The sequence below is a fragment of the Lagenorhynchus albirostris genome, chromosome 16 (genome assembly GCF_949774975.1).
Source record: "Lagenorhynchus albirostris chromosome 16, mLagAlb1.1, whole genome shotgun sequence".
NCBI lineage: Eukaryota > Metazoa > Chordata > Mammalia > Artiodactyla > Delphinidae > Lagenorhynchus > Lagenorhynchus albirostris.
In genome coordinates this window covers 57,534,729-57,553,419 of record NC_083110.1, presented here as the reverse complement: position 1 = coordinate 57,553,419, position 18,691 = coordinate 57,534,729, and the positions used below count along the sequence as shown (strand labels likewise).

At 48.8% G+C, this 18,691-nt stretch overlaps 1 protein-coding gene across 1 annotated transcript in view; it reads left to right on the top strand.

The window, feature by feature from the left end:
* The window catches only part of FBXW4 (F-box and WD repeat domain containing 4), an 80,468-nt gene that overhangs the window by 59,290 nt on the left and 2,487 nt on the right, over positions 1-18,691 (top strand). The window contains exon 6 of the mRNA XM_060127046.1: positions 10,291-10,356. Coding sequence (XP_059983029.1) covers positions 10,291-10,356 — 66 coding nt within the window. The remainder of the gene's footprint in view (positions 1-10,290; positions 10,357-18,691) is intronic.

Sequence of the window (18,691 nt, the reverse complement as noted above, 5' to 3'; positions counted from 1 at the left end):
GTCTTATGAATGTCTATCCTACTTCAAGATTGTAAAACTATTTTCCTGTATTTTCTTCTAACACGTTTATGGGTTTTCTGTGTAGTTTTAAAAAATGTTTATGTCCTTAATCCATCTGGAATTGATGTCTGCTCTGAGGTAGGGCTCTAATTTTATTTTTTCCAAATGTGTGTCCTATGGTTTCTATACCATTTATTGATTAGTTCATCTTTCATCCACTGTCTTTATTATTTTTTTTAATAGATATTTATTTATTTGGCTGCACCGGGTCTTAGTTGCAGCATGTGGGATCTTTAGTTGCGGCGTGTGGGCTCTTCGTCGTGGCATGAGGGATCTAGTTCTCTGACCAGGGATCGAACCCCCACCCTCTGCATTGGGAGCATGGAGTCTTAACCACTGGACCACCAGGGAAGTCCCTTCATCCACTGTCTTTAAATGCCACATTTAGGATCTGCTGATACCCTACAAATATATGGGTATGACTCTGGATTCTTTATTCTGATCCATTGATCTATTTGTCTATTCTAGTATTGATAACATGGTCAAGTGACTTGATTCTCATTGTTCTTGTAAAAATATTTCTTGGCTCTTCTGTGCACTTCCTCTTCCAGATGAATTTTAGAATCAACTGATTAAGTAAAAAATCTTGTTTGGTTGGGACTGTATTGAATTTATAGATTAATTAGGGGAGAACTGACAGTTATAATCTTGAGGCTTCCCATCCAGGAACATGATATGTCTTTCCACTTATGCAGCAATTCTGTGTCCATTAGTAAAGGATATAGCAGAGTATTTTCATATGGGGCTGTCCTGGTTTTTTGTTTGTTTTTGTTTTTTTTTTCGTTAGATTTATTCTTGGCTGTTTTACAAAGAAATTGTAAAGAAGTAATTCTTTTTTTTTTTTTTGCGGTACGCGGGCCTCTCACTGTTGTGGCCTCTCCCGTTGCGGAGCACAGGCTCTGGACGCGCAGGCTCAGCGGCCATGGCTCACGGGCCCAGCTGCTCCGCGGCATGTGGGATCTTCCCGGACCGGGGCACGAACCTGTGTCCCCTGCATCGGCAGGTGGACTCTCAACCACTGCACCACCAGGGAAGCCTGAAGTAATTCTTTTTTGTGAATGGATTTCTGATTTCATTTTGGTTGGTGATTGCTGTGTATAGCAGCTCACATCTGTGGGTATTTGCTGTGTGCCATACACTGCTTTAAGCATCTTATCTCATATAAGTTTCACAGTAAGCCTGTGCCTAGATCCTAATATTATTTCTGTTTTATAGATAAAGAAACTGGGCTTTAGAGCCCAGTTAAATTGCTCATGCAACGTCACATAGTTACTGGGTGGCAGAGACAGCAGTCCTGAGGCCGCACTCCTTTCCACTATCATCCACAGCATGCCCTCCACCTCATCCTACTCTGGAATTTGTTGCAATAGTTTTAGTTGAGTCTTTTGGATTTTCTAGGTAGACAGTTATAGTGTCTGCAAATAAAGACCATATGTATTTCTTCTTTTTCCATGCCTCTTGTTAGGTACATAGTTTTGTGAATCAATGTTCATCATTTCTCAGGAAGTCTGACCCGGTCAGTTTTTCCTTTAGCACTGGAACATATTGCCATTTCTTCTTCTTGGGAGTGGATGAAGCTTGTGTTTAGAGGCCATATAGATGGAAAATAGAGTGTAGAAACTCTTCTCCAGCATATCTTGTTAAATTCAATAGATTGAATGAACATATGTTACTCCATTGTACTGTGAGACTTTGTTTTTAATGTAGTTAATTTTTTCTCTTTATTAACTCTGCCCTTCCATTGCTCAAGTTTCTAAGTTTCTATTTTTTTAATGATTTATTTATTTTTGGCTGTGCTGGGTCTTTGTTGTGGCATGCGAGCTTCTCTAGTTGCAGTGCGTCGGCTTCTCTAGTTGTGGCATGTGGGCTTAGTTGCCCCGCGGCATGTGGGATCTTATTTCCTCAACCAGGGATCGAACCTGCATCCCCTGCATTGGAAGGCAGATTCTTAACCACTGAACCAGCAGGGAGGTCCTTAAGTTTCTGCTTCTTGAGTGGAATTGGTTTATTTGGGAAGAGCAGCCGCTACATCAAGCCTCCACCTGTTTAGCCTGGGCCAGGGTCTTATATGCTTGGCCAGGCTGCCCTTTTACCACTGGTTGAAATGGAAAATGAACATTTTGTGTTTCTATAGAGGAATTTCCCAGCTGTTGAACTGTACTCCTCTGTGGGGCAGCAGAAAGCCTGCTTTGTTGCCCTTGTTTGTTAGAGTTGCAGTAGGAGGGTGAGCCTTGGGAGGCCCAGCCTCTGGACATTCTTTCCAGAGCCTGACGTTTTAGGTGGCTTACTTGCACCATCCTGTCCTGATGAGGGGCCATCCCCTGAGAGGGGCGTGTGTGTGTGTGTGTGTGTGTGTGTGTGTGTGTGTGTGTGTGTGTGTGTGTGTGTGTGTGTGTGTGTGTGTGTGTGTGTGTGTGTGTGTGTGTGTGTGTGTGTGTGTGTGTGTGTGTGTGACAGACAGACAGACAAAACAGGCAGGCAGACAGACGGACACTGGGACAGGTGTTCCAGGCCTCTGCCCGCTGTGGGAATCAGGAGTCACTCTTGCTCTCTACTGGCCGGCACCTAATTGGGAGAAAGATCCCTCCCTTCTGATCTGGCGCTTCCTGTCCTAACCTTAGGCTACTGGTCCATCCTAAAGCTTCAGCCCAAGGTATGCCAGGACCACTATTGCTGACACCTGCTCCAGCAGGCAGCTCATTATCGGGTCCACTTGTTCTTGGCCGTGAGTCAGTGGGCGGGAATGTCTAGTTATGTTGTGTTTTCTCTCACAAGATGTAAATAATATGCTTTTCCCTTTAAAAAGTAGCACATGCTCATTAAAGAAGATTTGGAAAATAAAATTTAAAAGAAGAAAGAATTGCTAATCACTCTGTTGCCCAAACACAGTCACTTAAAGCTTTTTAGTGTGTTTCCTTCCACTCTTTCCTTTTCTACACCCAGGCTGTTTTTTTAATTGAGGTGTAACATTATATTAGTTTCACATGTACAACACAATGATTTGATATTAGTATACAGTGCAAAATGATCACTACAATAAGTCTAGTTACCATCCGTCATCTCACATAGTTACAAGAATTTTTTTCTTGATGAGAACTTTTAAGGTTTACTCTCTTAGCAACTTTCAGATGTGCAACACAGTGTTATTAACTATGGTCACCATGCTGCACATTACCTCCCCATGACTTATTTTATAACTGGAAGTTTGTACCTTTTGGCCCCCTTCACCCATTTCTCCCATCCCCTACCTCCTCCCCTTTGGCAACTACCAGTCTGTTCCTTGTATCTATGAACTTGGTTTTTCATTTTGTTTTGTTTTGATTTGATTTGTTTGTTCACTTGTTTTTTATACATTCCACATATAAGTGAAATCATATAGTATTTGTCTTTCTCTGTCTGACTTATGTCACTTAGCATAATACCTCAAGACCCATCCATGTCACAAATGGCAAGATTCCATATTTTTTTTATGGCTGAGTAGTGTTCCGTTGTATATATGGATACCACATCTTCTTTATCCATTTATGCACCAAGGCATGCTTAGGTTGTTTCTATGTCTTGGCTATTGTAAATAAGGCTTCAGTGAACATGGGGGTGCATATATCTTTTCAAATTAGTATTTTTGTGTTTTTAAAAAATAAATACTCAGAAGGGAATTACTTGATCATATAGTAGTTCTATTTTTCATTGTTTTGAGAAAACTCCACACTGTTTTCCATAGTGGCTGCACCAATTTACATTCCCACAAACAGTGCACAAGGGTTCCCTTTTCTCCATACCCTCACCAGCACTGGTTATCTCTTGTCTTTTTGATAATAGCCATCCTAACAGGTGTGAAGTGATATCTCATTGTGGTTTGGATTTGCGTTTCCCTGATGATTAGCGATGTTTAGCATCTTTTCATGTGCCTGTTGGCCATCTCTATGTCTGCTTTGGAAAAATGTCTGTTCAGGTCCTCTGCCCATTTTCTAATCAGATTCTTTGGTTTTTGCAATTGAGTTGTAAAATTACAACTCTCTCTCTCTCTCTCTCTCTCTCTCTATATATATATATATATATCTCCAAAATTGCAACTTTATATATATGTAATATATATAATATAAATATATATCCAAAATTATATATTTGGGATATTAACCCCTTATTGGATGTATGCTTTGCAAATATTTTCTCCTATTCAGTAGGTTGCCTTCTCATTTTGTTGATGATTTCCTTTGCTGTGTAGAAGCTTGTTAGTTTGATGTGGTCCCACTTGTTTATTTTTGCTTTTGTTGCTTTTGTTTTGGAGTCAGATCCAAAAAATTATTGCTAAGACTGGTGTCAAGGAGCTTATGGCCTATGTTTTCTTCTAGGAATTTTATGGTTTCAGATCTCACATTCAAGTCTTTAATCCATTTTGAGTTAATTTTTGTGTATAGTATAGGATAGTCTAGTTTCATTCTTTTGCAAGTAGCTGTCCAGTTTTCTCAACACTATTTATTGAAGAGACTGTCCTTTCCCCCATTTTATATTCTTGCCTCCTTTGTAATTAAAAAAAATTGGTCTTATTATTCTTTAGTTTTATGAACAAAGTTGTGTTTACCTTCCCCTCACAAGCTATTCTTAAAATAGTTCTGTTGATGCTGTTTGTACCCTACTTTTTTTTCTTATAATAGTATCATAAGCATCTTGTCTATATTCTTTGGAAACATCATTTTAAATGTTTGTGTAATATTCCATTAAGTAGATGGACCATCATTTATTCAACATGTTTTTGGTCTTGACCCCTTGAAGACAAGGCACATCATTCTTTCCCTTTTAATCCATTTTGATTCAATCACCCATGAAGTTGGCTAACCTTCTTTTGAATTTATATTTTCTTTCTGCACCATCTCTTTGAGGTAGTGGTATGCCAGTTGCTATGTGAAATGGAACTTCTTTTCATTTGCCTTAAACTTTACTCATTCAAGCTTCAGATAGGCTTCTTGGTCTTGTTATCCTTTAGTTTGATGAACGAAGTTGTGTTTACCTTCCCCTCCCTGCTCTTAAGCTTTAGTTCTGTGCACTCCCTCCCCAGCCGTCACAGGCAGGCACTGCTATATAGATGGTAGGCCCCACAGTGTGCTCCTGCCCCCATCACGGATGTGACTCTCAGCCTTCTGGTCTGTGGACAGCATTCAGGTGTATATTTCCCCACTGCGAGGTGGGATGTTTGCTAGTAAGAACAAGATTCCTTTGTCTTTCTTTTTTTTCCTCCCCAAGTACATCTATTTTCCTTCCCCTTGGGTGGCTTGGGGTGCCCTGTTGGCTGGATCTTAGGAACTGGCTGCCTCACCCTTCACCTGCCCTGGACTATGTCTCTCCTCTTCCTGACTTCTGTTGACCTCCTGTTCCCACTCCACTGGTCCCTCCCTCACAGTGCTGTCACTTGCACTTCTGCTACTGGCCTCTCCTCACCCAGTGAGTTTGTGTGACCTTCGCACTGCATTCATGCTTTGGGACTTAGCCGCTATAATGATGTCAATGGCGCAGGTTAGCAGATGGCGGCAACAGCGATGAGACCTGACATGTTCTAATGACTCTCTCCTTCCCACCCTTGCTGGCCGAGCCGATGGAGGGGCAGAGGTTTCCTTGAGGCATTTTAGGAGGGGGCCGAGGGAATTCGGGGGTCCCCAGGTGCCGATGAAGCCTGTGACCTTTGCTGCTATAATATCAGTGTTTCACAAGCAGGGCGGTTCGGGAGCCCACTTGCAGCCCATCAAAAATTGATTTAATTGCAATTTTTCCTCCAATTAGGAGCACTGGAGCCTGACTAATTGGAGTAATAGAGAGTAATAAGGCTCAGATAAAAAGCCTTCCTCGGCGGCCTTTGTATCTCGTGTCAGTGCCTGTCAGAGGTCAGAGAGCTTGCATATTCTATTAGGCAGCCCGGCCTTCATTTGTACAAATTAGTTTACCCAACAGTAATTAAAATGCCAATGCGGGTTGAAGAGAACTGAATACCCTTGATGGGCATGTTGGTGAATGATGTGACAGCTCTGGTGGCCTCTCTTGCCAAAGTGTGTCAGCCCCAGCTCAGAGGCGGCTGGGGCCTGGGCCAGCTGGGCAGCTCCAGGCCAGCCACGGGGCACAGCTGCCGAGCACGCCCCTTCTGCTGCCCCTCCTCAGAGCCCCACAGTCACTCCTTTCTTCTTCCAGGTGGAGTCGTTTGTTCACTTGTCCATTTGTTCATTCAGTAAGCATTTGAGTTTTCAATATGTGTCAGGCATGATACTAGGTGCTAGGGAGAGAACTTATGGGGCACGGGGTGTAAAATCACCTGGGCTCTGGAATTAAGACTAACTGGGTTCAAATTCTAGTTCTACTAGTTGCTCGCTATGTGAGCTAGAGCAAGCTACGTTACCTTTCTGTGTCTCAGTATCCTCGTCTGTCAAATAGGGAAAGTGGTACCTGCTACATAGAGTTACAAGGATTAGACAGGGAAATGCTTTTGAAACACTTGCTCAGAACCTGGCACGAGGGCTTCCCTGGTGGCTCAGTGGTTAAGAATCCACCTGCCAATGCAGGGGACATGGGTTCGAGCCCTGGTCCAGGAAGATCCTACATGCCGAGGAGCAACTAAGTCCGTGCGCCACAACTACTGAGCCTGTGCTCTAGAGCCCGCGAGCCACAACTACTGAGCCCGCGTGCCACAACTACTGAAGCCCGCGTGCCTAGACCCCATGCTTCACGACAAGAGAAGCCACCGCAGTGAGAAGCCTGCTCACCGCCGCAATTAGAGAAAGCCCGTGCGCAGCAACGAAGACCCAGCACAGCCAAAACTAAATAAGTTAAAAAAAAATTTTTTTAAGTAAAATGGCTGAGAGCCTATTAAAAAAAAAAAAGGGAGGGGCTTACCTGGTGGCGCAGTGGTTGAGAGTCCACCTGCTGATGCAGGGGACACAGGTTCGTGCCCCGGTCTGGGAAGAACCCACATGCCGCAGAGTGGCTGGGCCCGTGAGCCATGGGCGCTGAGCCTGCGCGTCCAGAGCCTGCGCTCCGCAACGGGAGACGCCACAACAGTGAGAGGCCCACGTACCGCAAAAAAAAAAAAAAAAAAAAAAAAGAACCTGGCACGCAGCAAGTGCTCAGTCAATTCCTAATGTAATTAAGAGGGTCTAAACTAAGGCAGAGGCAGCAGGGTCAACCTTCTATTCACCGTGCCCACACCCAACTAATTTTCCTTCGTACTTTCCTCTCCTCTGTTCTGTATCTTGCTATTTTCTATTCCTCAACTTGAGTACCAGAACCCCTAACTCTCCTGGTCTCTCTGATGTGAGGGCTCCTACGTCTACTTCTTGGGCCTGATGATGATCTCTGTGATGCCAGGTTTGCCTGAGTTGGGGCCAGGAGGCCAGTACGGTAGGTTGGGGATCTGGGCAGGGTCTGGGACTGGATCCCAGACCAGAAATTGTAGAAGGCTGGCTTCTGATAAAGGCTTTCTGGTCCAAAAAGAGTAGAGTTTGTGGAGTCAGAATGACTTTTAGACCCTCAGGGTGAGAGAGTGCATGCACTTGTGTGAGAGCATGTGTGTCTATGCGTGTGTTGACATTTTTAGGTATTGCTGTTACTTCTCATCTGTTATCTGGTTGCACTGCCTATGAGGGACTTCACTGTTCCAACGATGTATGACTGTGTCATGTGTCATTCAGGTCTGAGTCTGGTGATTTGGGAATTACTTCTCTAAGAAGCAGAGGGACCCCCCCCCTCACAGCTCGTGTGACTAGCTTGCCCAGCCCTGTTGGCTGTGAGCTCTAGAAGGCCCTTTCAGTTGAGGCCCACAGGTTTGTTTGGGGCCTCTCTTTGGGGCCAGGCGCCGTGCTGGGCACTGGAGTACACAAGAGCCACCAGACAGTCCATGATCTCAAAATGAAGATGGGAAGATAACCCCCCAAATACCATTTGTCTCATGAAGGTGAGATCAGGGTGTGGCAGGACTTAAGAGGAAGGCCAGTCAAGCCACCAAGCAGCCAGCAGCTCCTGCCTCTGCCTGTTCAGCACAGGTTTGTCATCCCTGTCCCCGGACAGTCCCTGTAGTTTGGATGTGAGACTTGGTGAACGTTCCAAGCAGGACCTGGCTCCAAATCTGCTTGACTGTTGCATACATGGTTTTGTTTTTGTTTTTTTTTTTTACTGAGTGTTATATTTGATTAAACCCTTAAGCCCTCAAATGCCAGGGAGACTCTCTACCCTCCCTCCTGTTCCTCCTCCCTGCTTCACATGGTTAAGCAAGGGAAAAGGGCAGCTTTTGGAAAGAAATGTTCATGGCCGTCATGTCCAGGCAATCAGGAAAGGCCCTCCTCCTGGAGGCAGAGGGCCGGGGCCAGGCCAGGTGGGCAGGGACAGAGGGCAGGAGTCCAGGGCCAGGTGTTCCCATCCCCAGCCCGGCCTGCTGGGGCTCAGAGCTGTGGGAGCGGCAGGGATTCAGCTTACAGGTGCCTCCCATCTCTCTCCATTGACTTACCTTGGCGCTAAGTTAGGCCTGTTGCCTGTCAGAGGCCTGCCATAGGCCTCCTTAAGAGTTGTCTGTATGTCTGTGCTGGCGCCCCTCACCTGGCCCCCTACTCCTCAAAAGTCTGGAGAGCCCAATTGCCCGCTCGAATGATTTCTAAGTGGCTATTATGTTTCCAACCCAAAGTAATTGGCTTTACCAGTTATTAATGGATTACCCTCAAGAGAAAAATGTTGGTGGGGGAGGGAAGTGAGGATAACAGCTGGCTTTGTAGTTTGGGGCTTCAGTGTCCAGTGGCTGCTTCCCAGGCTGGGAGTCACTTGGGGCATGATGGAATGGCTGTTTTAGCATGTCACTCTAGTTTAGTGGCTGCTGGCATGCCTATGGGTTGAGAGGAAGCTGGGAAGACCGAGCATGTCCCTAGAGAAGTCTTGACTTGAGGCATGGATGCTCCAGGGTGGTTCATGTGGCCTTTTTGTCAGCTTGGGGTTGAAACATAGATCCCTGCCCTGCAATTTTGATTGTAAATCAGTGGCTTGGCCAATGCCTGCCCTAACATCTCCCCATCAGCAACTAGCAGGCCAACCCCCCGCCAAGCCAAAGCCATCGGCTTCTCAGAGCCCCGACTGCGGAAATCCACCTCCCCACGGACGTGCTTGGGATCAGAGAGCCACAGGTGCTGGGCAAGGCCAGGGCCAATGGACTGCTGTCCCACATTGCTAACATGTCATTAGTATGTCCTGTTCCTCCCCCCATGCCCAGACGTGTAGGGACATGGCCCTTCCCTGCCCCAGGGCTCCTGAGTGACATAACTGCTTTCAGCTCCCTTGTTCCAGTTTAGATTTTCAAGCCCAGGGTTCCTGCAGGCTCCCCCTCCCAACCCCTTCCAAATCCTCTAACAAAGGAGTGGTCTGGCGTGTGGGTTCAAGTTCTAGTCCTAGCACTATGGCCAGCCTGGCTCATTGCACAGATTTCTTCTCACTGGGTTTGGGCCTCCACTTAAAATGAAACTCTGCAGATTGTATATGTTGAACTTTTTAGGGGTTTAAGAGAGACTCTGGGAAATACTGAGTGTTCCTTCTCTCCTGCCTCTTGGCAGTGTCTGTCATTATCCTTTAAACTCTGTCTGACTCCTATCCCACTCCACAGCAGTCCTGGCTGCCTGGCCCCTCACATTCCCTACTTTCCCACCCTCACCTTTTCACGTTGTTACCCACCATTCATAGTTCGCCTTTTCTCAGTTTGGTGCCTTTATACCTGCCTGGTGCTTGTACCATGTTACCATATTCCCTCAGCTCTTAAAACCTTCGGTAAAGCCCCCCAGCCTCCCTCACCTCTGACCAGGGCATCCCCTTCTGGCACCCAGCAACCTATTCCCAGGAGACCATTTCTGTGGTGTGGCATTGTGAACTTGGTGTTCATACAACCGAAGCCCAACAGCCTTGCTCTCCCTTGGCCTCAGTTGTACATCTAGAGATCCATTTTTATGGTGGGCAGAGACTACCCAACCAGATCTAAGCAGCAAACTCAGCTATTGAATCCATGGGTCCTCTGGCCAAGCAGCTCTGGGAGGTTACAGCCCTCACTGTGCTTCCATATGGTTTTCCCACAACTTCTCTGATGGCTCTCTTGGCTGCTTCTCTCATCCTGGCTTAACCCCATGATCCCCTGGAGAATGAGCACAGCACTTCCAATTGTATAGCCATTTCCGCCACAAGTTCTGACAAGCCAGACCTAACTGCTCTCCTTTTGTTTGGCAGCTCCTTTGTGACAGGGACAGCCTGTTGTGGGCACTTCTCACCCCTAAGAATCTGGGACCTCAACAGGTAAGAGATTCCTGAGCCCACCATGGCTTCCAGGGTGGGCGGGGATGGAGCGGTTGGGAAGCAGAGGAAAGCTGGCTGAGCCAGCCCCTGGTTCAGTTGGCCGAGTGGTCCAGGAGGATGCTGCCCCAAAACCCACTGACAGCCTCCGCTGTGGCACCTTCACACATGGAATCATTTGTTAGCTTGAGGAGACTGTTGAAGTAATTTATAATGGGTAAATAATTTCATGTAGAATTTATGATAACAACAACAAAAGTCTGGATGCATGATACTTCTTCTCTAAGGAGTGCCTGACTATGTGGCTATAGAAAATCCCATCTATCCTCAGAGATGATTTTTCTAAAATAAAGAAATTTTGGAAGTGGCCTACAGATCCGTAAGAACAACAATACAGAACAGTTAAAATATATCCAGTTTTTGTTCACAATTCTCTGCCTTGGCAGGCTTGACACATTCCCATCTGATTACCTGCCATTCTGTTGGGGTTTTTTTAATCTTTCATTTTGACATAATTATAGATTCACAGGAAGTTACAAAAGTAGGAAGGCAAGGTACCTGTGTAACATCTTACATAATATCAAGTCTAGGAAGTTGACATTGGTACAGTCCATAGACCTTTATCTGATTGTACTTATTCGTGTGGTATGTGTGTGTGTGTGTGTACGTATTTCTTTGCAGTTTTATCCCATGTGTAGAGTCATGTAACTGCTACCACAGTCAAGATAACTGTTCCATCAGCACAGAGACCCCTCATGTACCCCTTTGTAGTTGCACCCATCCTCCTCCCCTCCTCCACTCCTTCTTGCCCTAACCCCTGGCAAACCACTTAGGTGTTCTTCATCTCTGTCATTTAAAAAGTAATATAAATGCAATAATATATCTAACATTTGGAGATTTGCTTTTTTTTTTTAATATACTGAGCATAATTACCTTGAGATCCACAGAAGTTGATTCATGTGTCAGTCGTGCTTTATTTCTTATTGCTCAGTAGTATTCCCTGGTATGGATGTACCAAAGTTTCTTTCCCCATTGACCAGCATCCACCCACTGAAGGATGTTTGAGTTGTTCTCAATTTTCTGACTATTGCAGATCAAGCTACTATGAACATTTGCATATAGGCTTTTGTGTGGACATATATTTGCAGTTTTCTGGGATTAATGCGGGGGAGTACAATTGCTGAGTCATTAGTGTGTGTTTAGTTTTTTACCTGTCAGACTATTTTGAGTATCTTTACCACTTTATATTCTGACCCCAGTGTCTGAGAGATCTAGTTTCTTCACATTCTCAACAGCATCTGGTAGTGTCACTATTTTTTATTTTAGCTATTTTAATGGATGTGTTATTTAATTGTGGTTTTAATTTGAATTTCCCTAATAGCTAGTGATGTTGAACAAGTTTCCTTGTGCTTATTTTCCTTCTGTATATTCTCTTTGGTGAAATGTCTGCTCATGTTTTTTTGCCCATTTCTAACTGGATTGTTTGCTTTTTCACCGTTGAGGTTGCAGAGGGGCATTTCTGCTGAAAGTCAGTTTTATTTAGTCACATAGCTGGACCTTATGCTTGGCACCAATATTGATCTGGGCCTGGGATGGCGGACAAGCTGGGGCAGGGAGGGTGTACACCACCCCACCGTGACCCAGCTTTATCTGGAAGGTTGAGTCGTCTTCGGCCTCTTCTGCCCGTGGTTGCCTTGGTAGGGATGCTTCTGGGCACAGATTTATGGTCAGGATGGCGTTCTAAGGCACCAGCTGCCTCAACAGCATTCTCTTATGAAATCCCTAGACCTCACTAACCCTAAACACTGGGTCTTTACAGAACCCAGAAAGGACCCGAATGAAAATGGGCACAAGACAGCTATGGCCTCAGTTCTCACTGAAGCCAGACAATAGCCATTGCACCCTTACGCCAGCCTGAGGCAAGGCCGCCCTGGGCATCACTTGGCTTTCCCTTCTCTCTAGCTCCCAGACTCCCCTCCTCACCACTGAGGAGCCAGGCCTTGCTTAAACATCTCTTCCATTCCCAGGGAAGCCTGGACGACCAGTGGTGCAGGGACTGAGGGAAAGATGCCCTGGTGGAGGCATCTGCTTTCGGTGGGAGGAAACGGATGGACAGGACGACTGTCTGTAGCTGCCTTTCCCAGAGAAGCCCAAGCAGATAATAAAGCCATGTAGAAAATAGGATTAAGGTAATGAACAGGCAGGACAGAGTTTGATCTTTCAATAATGCCAAAGCCTGACTGACAGGCCAATCTGGAAGGTGGAGCAACATCTTCGGCAGGACTCAGTTGCGGGGCGGTGTTCCGTGCTGGGTGGATTCTTTGCTTTTTTTTTTTTTTTTTTTTTTTGATTCTTTGCTTTTAACCTGTCACCGCTGAAACTTGAGGAGTTCTGGGATTTTCTCTTTTATGTGTGTGCTACAACTTGCGGGGGAGGAGTACTGGAGGGGCAGTTTTGCTCAGAGCATCATCGCCCCTCCAGGGGCTGCCCTCGGGATGATGGTGGGGGCTGGGACGCGGCTCAGAGGCAGCCTGCTGGGCACCAGCACACCCTCATCTGTGTCTCTCCCGGTACTGGTCCTCAGGCTGCTTTTCACAGTGCCTGGAGACCTCTTTCAAGGTCACCATGGCTCCCTCAGCCCTTTGTTCATCAGGATTCCTGGAGACTCTGTTCTCCCTCTGGGCTAGGGATGGGGAGGTGCTAGCTGGAGCACACAGGTCTGAGAGCACCCGTGGGCACAAAGCCATTGCCTAGATGGTAAGGAACTTGGCTGTCGCCCTCTCCCTTCCTCCTTTCCTGCCCTTCTCTCTCCTAGAGCTGCGGACAGGTCAAAGGACAGGGGATTTCTAACCTGTCTAAATCAGATGGGAAGAAAGATAGAGTCCTTCACCCAATTTGGACGTGCTAGAGTGTTCCTGTTTCCGAGGATAGATGGCATTCAGGCCCAGTCCCTGGCCCCCAAGGGCTCCATCCTGAGAGACTGTGCAGATAGCCAACCACTAAAGTATCCCTAGCTAGGCCCTGAGGAACTGTGCCAAAGCCATCCTGTTACTGAGTTTGGGTCTGGAGGAATTAAGGCCCATCTTGTGTTCTCCATCTGCATTTGTTCGGGGCCCTTGGCTCAGCCCCAGGGAAGGTGTTATCTGTGTGGGGCACGCCTCTGCTGCTGGAAGACCCCGGTGGTGGGTGGCGGTTCTGACTGGCTTGACAACACATCAAGCCAGTGATCTTCCCCTGGGTTTGCCCTTGCTGTGGATTTTACCTTTTCTGCCAGGGTACATTTGAGCTGGATCTACTATTGGTGCCCTGAGACCAGGGCACAACGGGCAACCCCAGTGGCAGTGGGGAGGCAGGCACCAGGATGGAGAGGCCTGTGATCTCAGCGTTGGAGATGTCATAGTGGGTCCAGCTGTGGTCCTAAGCCAGCCTGGGGACTGTTGGGTAAGGAAGTCAGTAGGGGTGGGTTTTGGCGACTTGGCTACTCCTAGGGCATTGAGGATTTGAGTCCTTGGCTAGCTACTGCACTGCTCTGTATGTGTGTGACCATATTCATGGCCCCTGCATAATCCCACCTCATCTCCCCTTCCCCTTCAGGCCCGCATCATCCCCAGTTCCCCATGACTCCTCCATTTCCATCCTTAGCCCTTAAATCTCTTTCTCAGCAAAGGTAGGGGCAAAGAAGCTTCTCACATATTCTGACAGACACCCTATATTTTTCCCCTCTGAGCTTTTGCTCTAGCTGACCCCTGTGCTTGGGATACCCCCTCTCTGCCTACTGAAACCCTGCTCATTCTTCAGCATAAATAGCACCTCCACCATGAAGCCCTCCCTGATTCTCACCCCTGTGGCTGGAGTTGGTGACCTTAGAGCATTCATAGGGCCCCCTTGATGGCCACCACGTGGCCTGGTATAGCTTCCCTTCAGGCTGGGAACTTATCTTGGAACCCTGGACTGAACACGGGAGACACATGTCACGGCATCTGATGATGTTTGGAATGACAACGGGCGCCTGGCTGCAACCCTTTCTAACTGTCTGCAGAAAGAACTGGTGTCCTAAGCGCAGGCTGAGCCGCTCTGAGGGCACCATTAGTGCCCATCCCACCCAGGTGTGGCTTTGTCTCTGCCCCCGCCCTCCACCTCCACCTGGGGCAGGGGGCCTGGCCCTCAGTCGGGGTGATTATGGGAATTGCCCCTCTTTAAAGTACCTGCCTTCTCCTTTGAAAGTATTATTGACAGCTTTTCTCATTTTCTTTTTTCTTTACCTCTTTGAGGAACCCTGTAATTTCTTTCTCTTTCTTTCTTTCTTTCTCCCCCCACCCCTTCCCTTTTTCTTTCTTGTCCCCTCTGTCCTCCCACCCCAACTCTTTGAAATTGGCTCTCTGCCTGCTGACACCAAACTGATACTTTGCGTTTCACTTCTCCTTATCCCTTTATGGCAACAGATGTTGAAATTTTGTATCCTTTTATCTGCCCGGCTGCCCCTTCCTGTAATTACGGTCCTCTTGTTAGCAGTACAAAGTGGGCTGCCCGGCTGCCTGGCCTTTGAGCCACAGTGTCTGAACACGTGTGCATGGGCAGGTGCTGGGGCTGTGCACGCGCACACGCATGCATGTGAGACACCTGTGGCTTGGAAAGGGCCCTTCCCGTGCACCTGATGGGACTGGGGTAGGCGAAGCTTTGGTGGGCTTCTCCTGGTCTCCACGGATTCTGTGGTTATATGTGGGACCTGTCTGCCCCCTTGACTCCCTCCTCCCCACCAGGGGGCTGGACGAGGACAACCACTCCCTCCTCTCATGCCAGCTGAGCAGTGAGCACCCGGAGGCCCATCGTGGTCAGGAAGCCAGATCCCACCAGCTTGTGCCCCACACATACCCACGCCTCCAGCCAAGCCAGGTGCCCCAGCCCTGCACCTCTGTTGTTGCTGGCCCTTCACCTGAGCTGCCCCCCATCTCCTGTCACTGCCTGTCACGATCCTGTTACTCACTGAAGAGATGTTCTTTTATCTGTCCCCTTATAAAACTCTTTCATCTCTCTTCTGGTACCCACTGAGCCTCCCCTTGTATTGTTAGTTGGATAGATGACAGACTTCTCTCCCTCCCTGGACTGAAAACTCCTTGAAGAAGGGACTGTCTCCCTCAAAGTCTCATCTCACATCTCCCTGCAGTTTCTATTAGGCACAATGCCTCGTATACAGAAGGTGCTCAGGAAATGGTTATTGATCAAAGAAAGGAAGAAAGGGAAGGAGAGGGTGGAAAGAAAGAAGGGAGCAGATCCCTCCTATTTTCTTAGTGACCATGTTGGGTCCAGCTTATACCTTCAGGCCATCTGTCCCCTGGGGGCAGAAACAATGTAGGAAGGTGGGGTGTTTGCCACCCTTCCACCCTCTCACCAAAAGCCATCGCTGCATTTTTGCAGTTGCACGTGCCAGATGGGGTATCCTCACACCCAAACAGATGCAGGAATGAATACCCATAGAACCTCCAAGGAGCATCATCAGGAACCCAGTGTGTTAACAGTGGCTGTCAATGGTGTGAGGGCCATGGGCATTCTTAGATGTGGGTGAGGAGGTAGAGCCAGGGTTATCTGACCTCAGGGCAGTTTAGCACAGGAGGACTTTCTATGGGCCACGGCTTGTGCTGGGAGCTCAGGCGGGCCAGGCAAGGGAGGCGTGTGGAGGCCGGGATGAGGGAACTCAGAGGGAGGAAGGCAGTGACGCAGGTCACCCAGCTTCCCTGGCCTGCAGGACCCAGACTGGGGGTAGGGTGGAGGGGGGCTTCCAGGGACTGCCCCTCTGTGCCTAACTCCAGCCTGGTGCTTAGGGCCTCTCCCAGACAGGGCGTCTGGGTCTTCAAGGCCAGTGCCTACCTCTAATTAGCTGTCCCCACAAAGATGGTGATGGGGGGTGGTATAAGTATCTTATTTAAATTTCCTCCTCCCTGACTGTCAGGAAGTTCCTGTCATCCCATTTCCCTCCAGCTTCAGTGGAGTTGCCTGGGCAGCGGGTTGGGATGGGCCAGGGAGATCTGATTCTCTCACCTGATCCCCTCCTCAAGGGTCCCTGGGATGAGGCCACACTCCACTTGCTTTTCCTACCCAGGTACTCTGGGGACTCCTGGGGGAAGCCACACACAGCCAGGTCTCCCCGGCCTGTGTCTCATTCATCAGGCTCACAGGGGCAGCCCCATCTGTCTTTATCTTTCCCTGGGTCAAGAGAGAATTGCTGGAGTCAGGCTGCGGGGAGGCTGGGGTGGAGGCCCCCCAGCCCTCAGTGGCTCCTGGAGGCCCCGGCTTTGTGTGCAGGAGTTGGAAGGGGATGGACTTTTTGTCTGGCCCTCTATAGTGACAGAGCTGGCCCTTGCTCCTGTCTTGGCCTGAGGCTCTAAGCGGCAGCCCCTTTCCCACACAAGTTGTGCGACAGCCAAGGCTCTGCACGCCCCCCTTGCGCCCCCCACCGTGAGAGGCCGAGAGGCATTCTTAACATTCTTTCCAGAGAAAAGGGGTGAAACGTCTGAATTTGGGGGTCACCACGTTATACAAATTGCAATCTAATCGTTTTTACAAGAACACACTTGCTGTAAGAAAAGGAACCCGGAGGAGGGGCTGAGGAGACAAACAGCTTGTTTTGTCCCCCTTCCCCCCAAAGTTTGGGGCTATTGTTGAGCTCATCTTGCTTCCTCCACCAGAGCAGTTGAGCTAGAGTTTTCTAGTTAAATTGGTCCTGTGGTGGGGCCACGAGGGCCCATGGTGCCATTTCTGTTTGTTTTCCCCAATCAAAGCCCCAGCGGGGCTCCTATGGCACCGCTGGGCTGCTATTTGAAGAGACGGGCCATTTCCCAGAGCCTGGTGTGTCAGTTTATGCTCTGAACTTAACCTCACAGGCACTGCACAACAGAGCCTCGAGGGTCCCAGGCCCAGAGGCAAAAGAAACTGTATCTTTTTATTGGCCCATTTAAAGTGTGTGTGGCCCTTTCAGAGAATCAGAGGACTAACATGGCAGAAACTCCTCAGGCCCCGGCCAGGCTGGGCTGGCAGACAGGGGGCTTTGGGGACTTGTCCTGGTCTCCAGGGGCTGGTGCTCGCTCGGCCTTTGGGTCTGCCCAGAGGGTAGAGTTCTGTGTTTCTTATTGCACACACTGGCATGACACTTTCCAGCGGTGGCTCAGATGCCCCCCTGCCTGGGCAGGGGCCCAGGGTGGCAACTCGGTCTGGGTGTGGCCCTTCTGCTGCCGTCCCTCAGTCCATGGGTGCCCAGCTCTCCTTCCTTCTGAGCCCTGGGACCAGGGGTGGGCAGGTAGAGCCATGCTGGGCTTCACGCCCCCCAATCTCCACTGCCTTTCATCTTCTATTTCAAACAGACAAACATGAAATTACTTCTACAGATTAAAGGGGAGAGCTCCTCAGTCATTCCTGAAGGCCTCACTAATGGAGGGGGCAGGGCCCCTAAATCTGGAAGGAGGGAGAACTGTGGAGCAAAATAGCCCTGACCCAGTGGACGAGACAGACGGAGACAGACAGAAAGAATATGACCCCAGGCCCTCTCAGGGCTCTGGCTTGCCCAGGGGTGGTGAATCATGGCTGGCGGCCCATGTGGAAAGGTGGGCCTTCTTGGGAGCTGAGGTAGTGATCTCTAGGAGATGCTGGGGAGAAGGCTTTCTGTCTGATCCCTCAGCACACAGAGGAAGAAGCGCTTCTCTTGGAAGGAGGCTGGGGACACGGGTGCTGACTTAAGGCCTACCCCCCGCCCCCTACCCTGACTGGAGAACAACAGTGCTCTCGCTGGGGGTCACCACGCTGCCCAGGACTCGTGGGCAGAGTTGGGCAGAAAAGAATCCACAGTCTCCTCCTTGGTACTCCTTTAGGGAAGATGGCAGCTCCACTGAGGAGAAGGGAGGTTGAGGGTCAGAGAGTCTGTGTGAGGTAGGACTGGAGCTAAGGTCCACATTCACACATGTGGCTGGTGGCCTCGTCTGCCTCAGGCTCTCTGGTGAAACCTGCCTGGGCCGAAGCTGGGCTGGTGAGACCACAAAGTCCTCCCTAACCCGTGCCGGGGCCTCTCACCTGGGTGTCCCTGTGAAGTGTCCAGTTTCTCCCGTCCCATCACAGGGGAGAGCCCAGCATCTCTTGGGTGAAGCTGAGGAATTTGGCCTGGAGCGTGTCCCCTTCTTCTTCATTCCCCCCAGTCATTCTGCAGAAACTCACCGCTTCTACCCGTCCCCTAGCCACAGGAATTAGCGGGTACACTTGATGTTGAGGGGTAGTTGCTAGGGCCAGGAGGCCCCCCTACATGGTTGCTAGGGGTCTGGCATTGGGGCGAGGGGTCTGCCCACTGCCGCGGTCA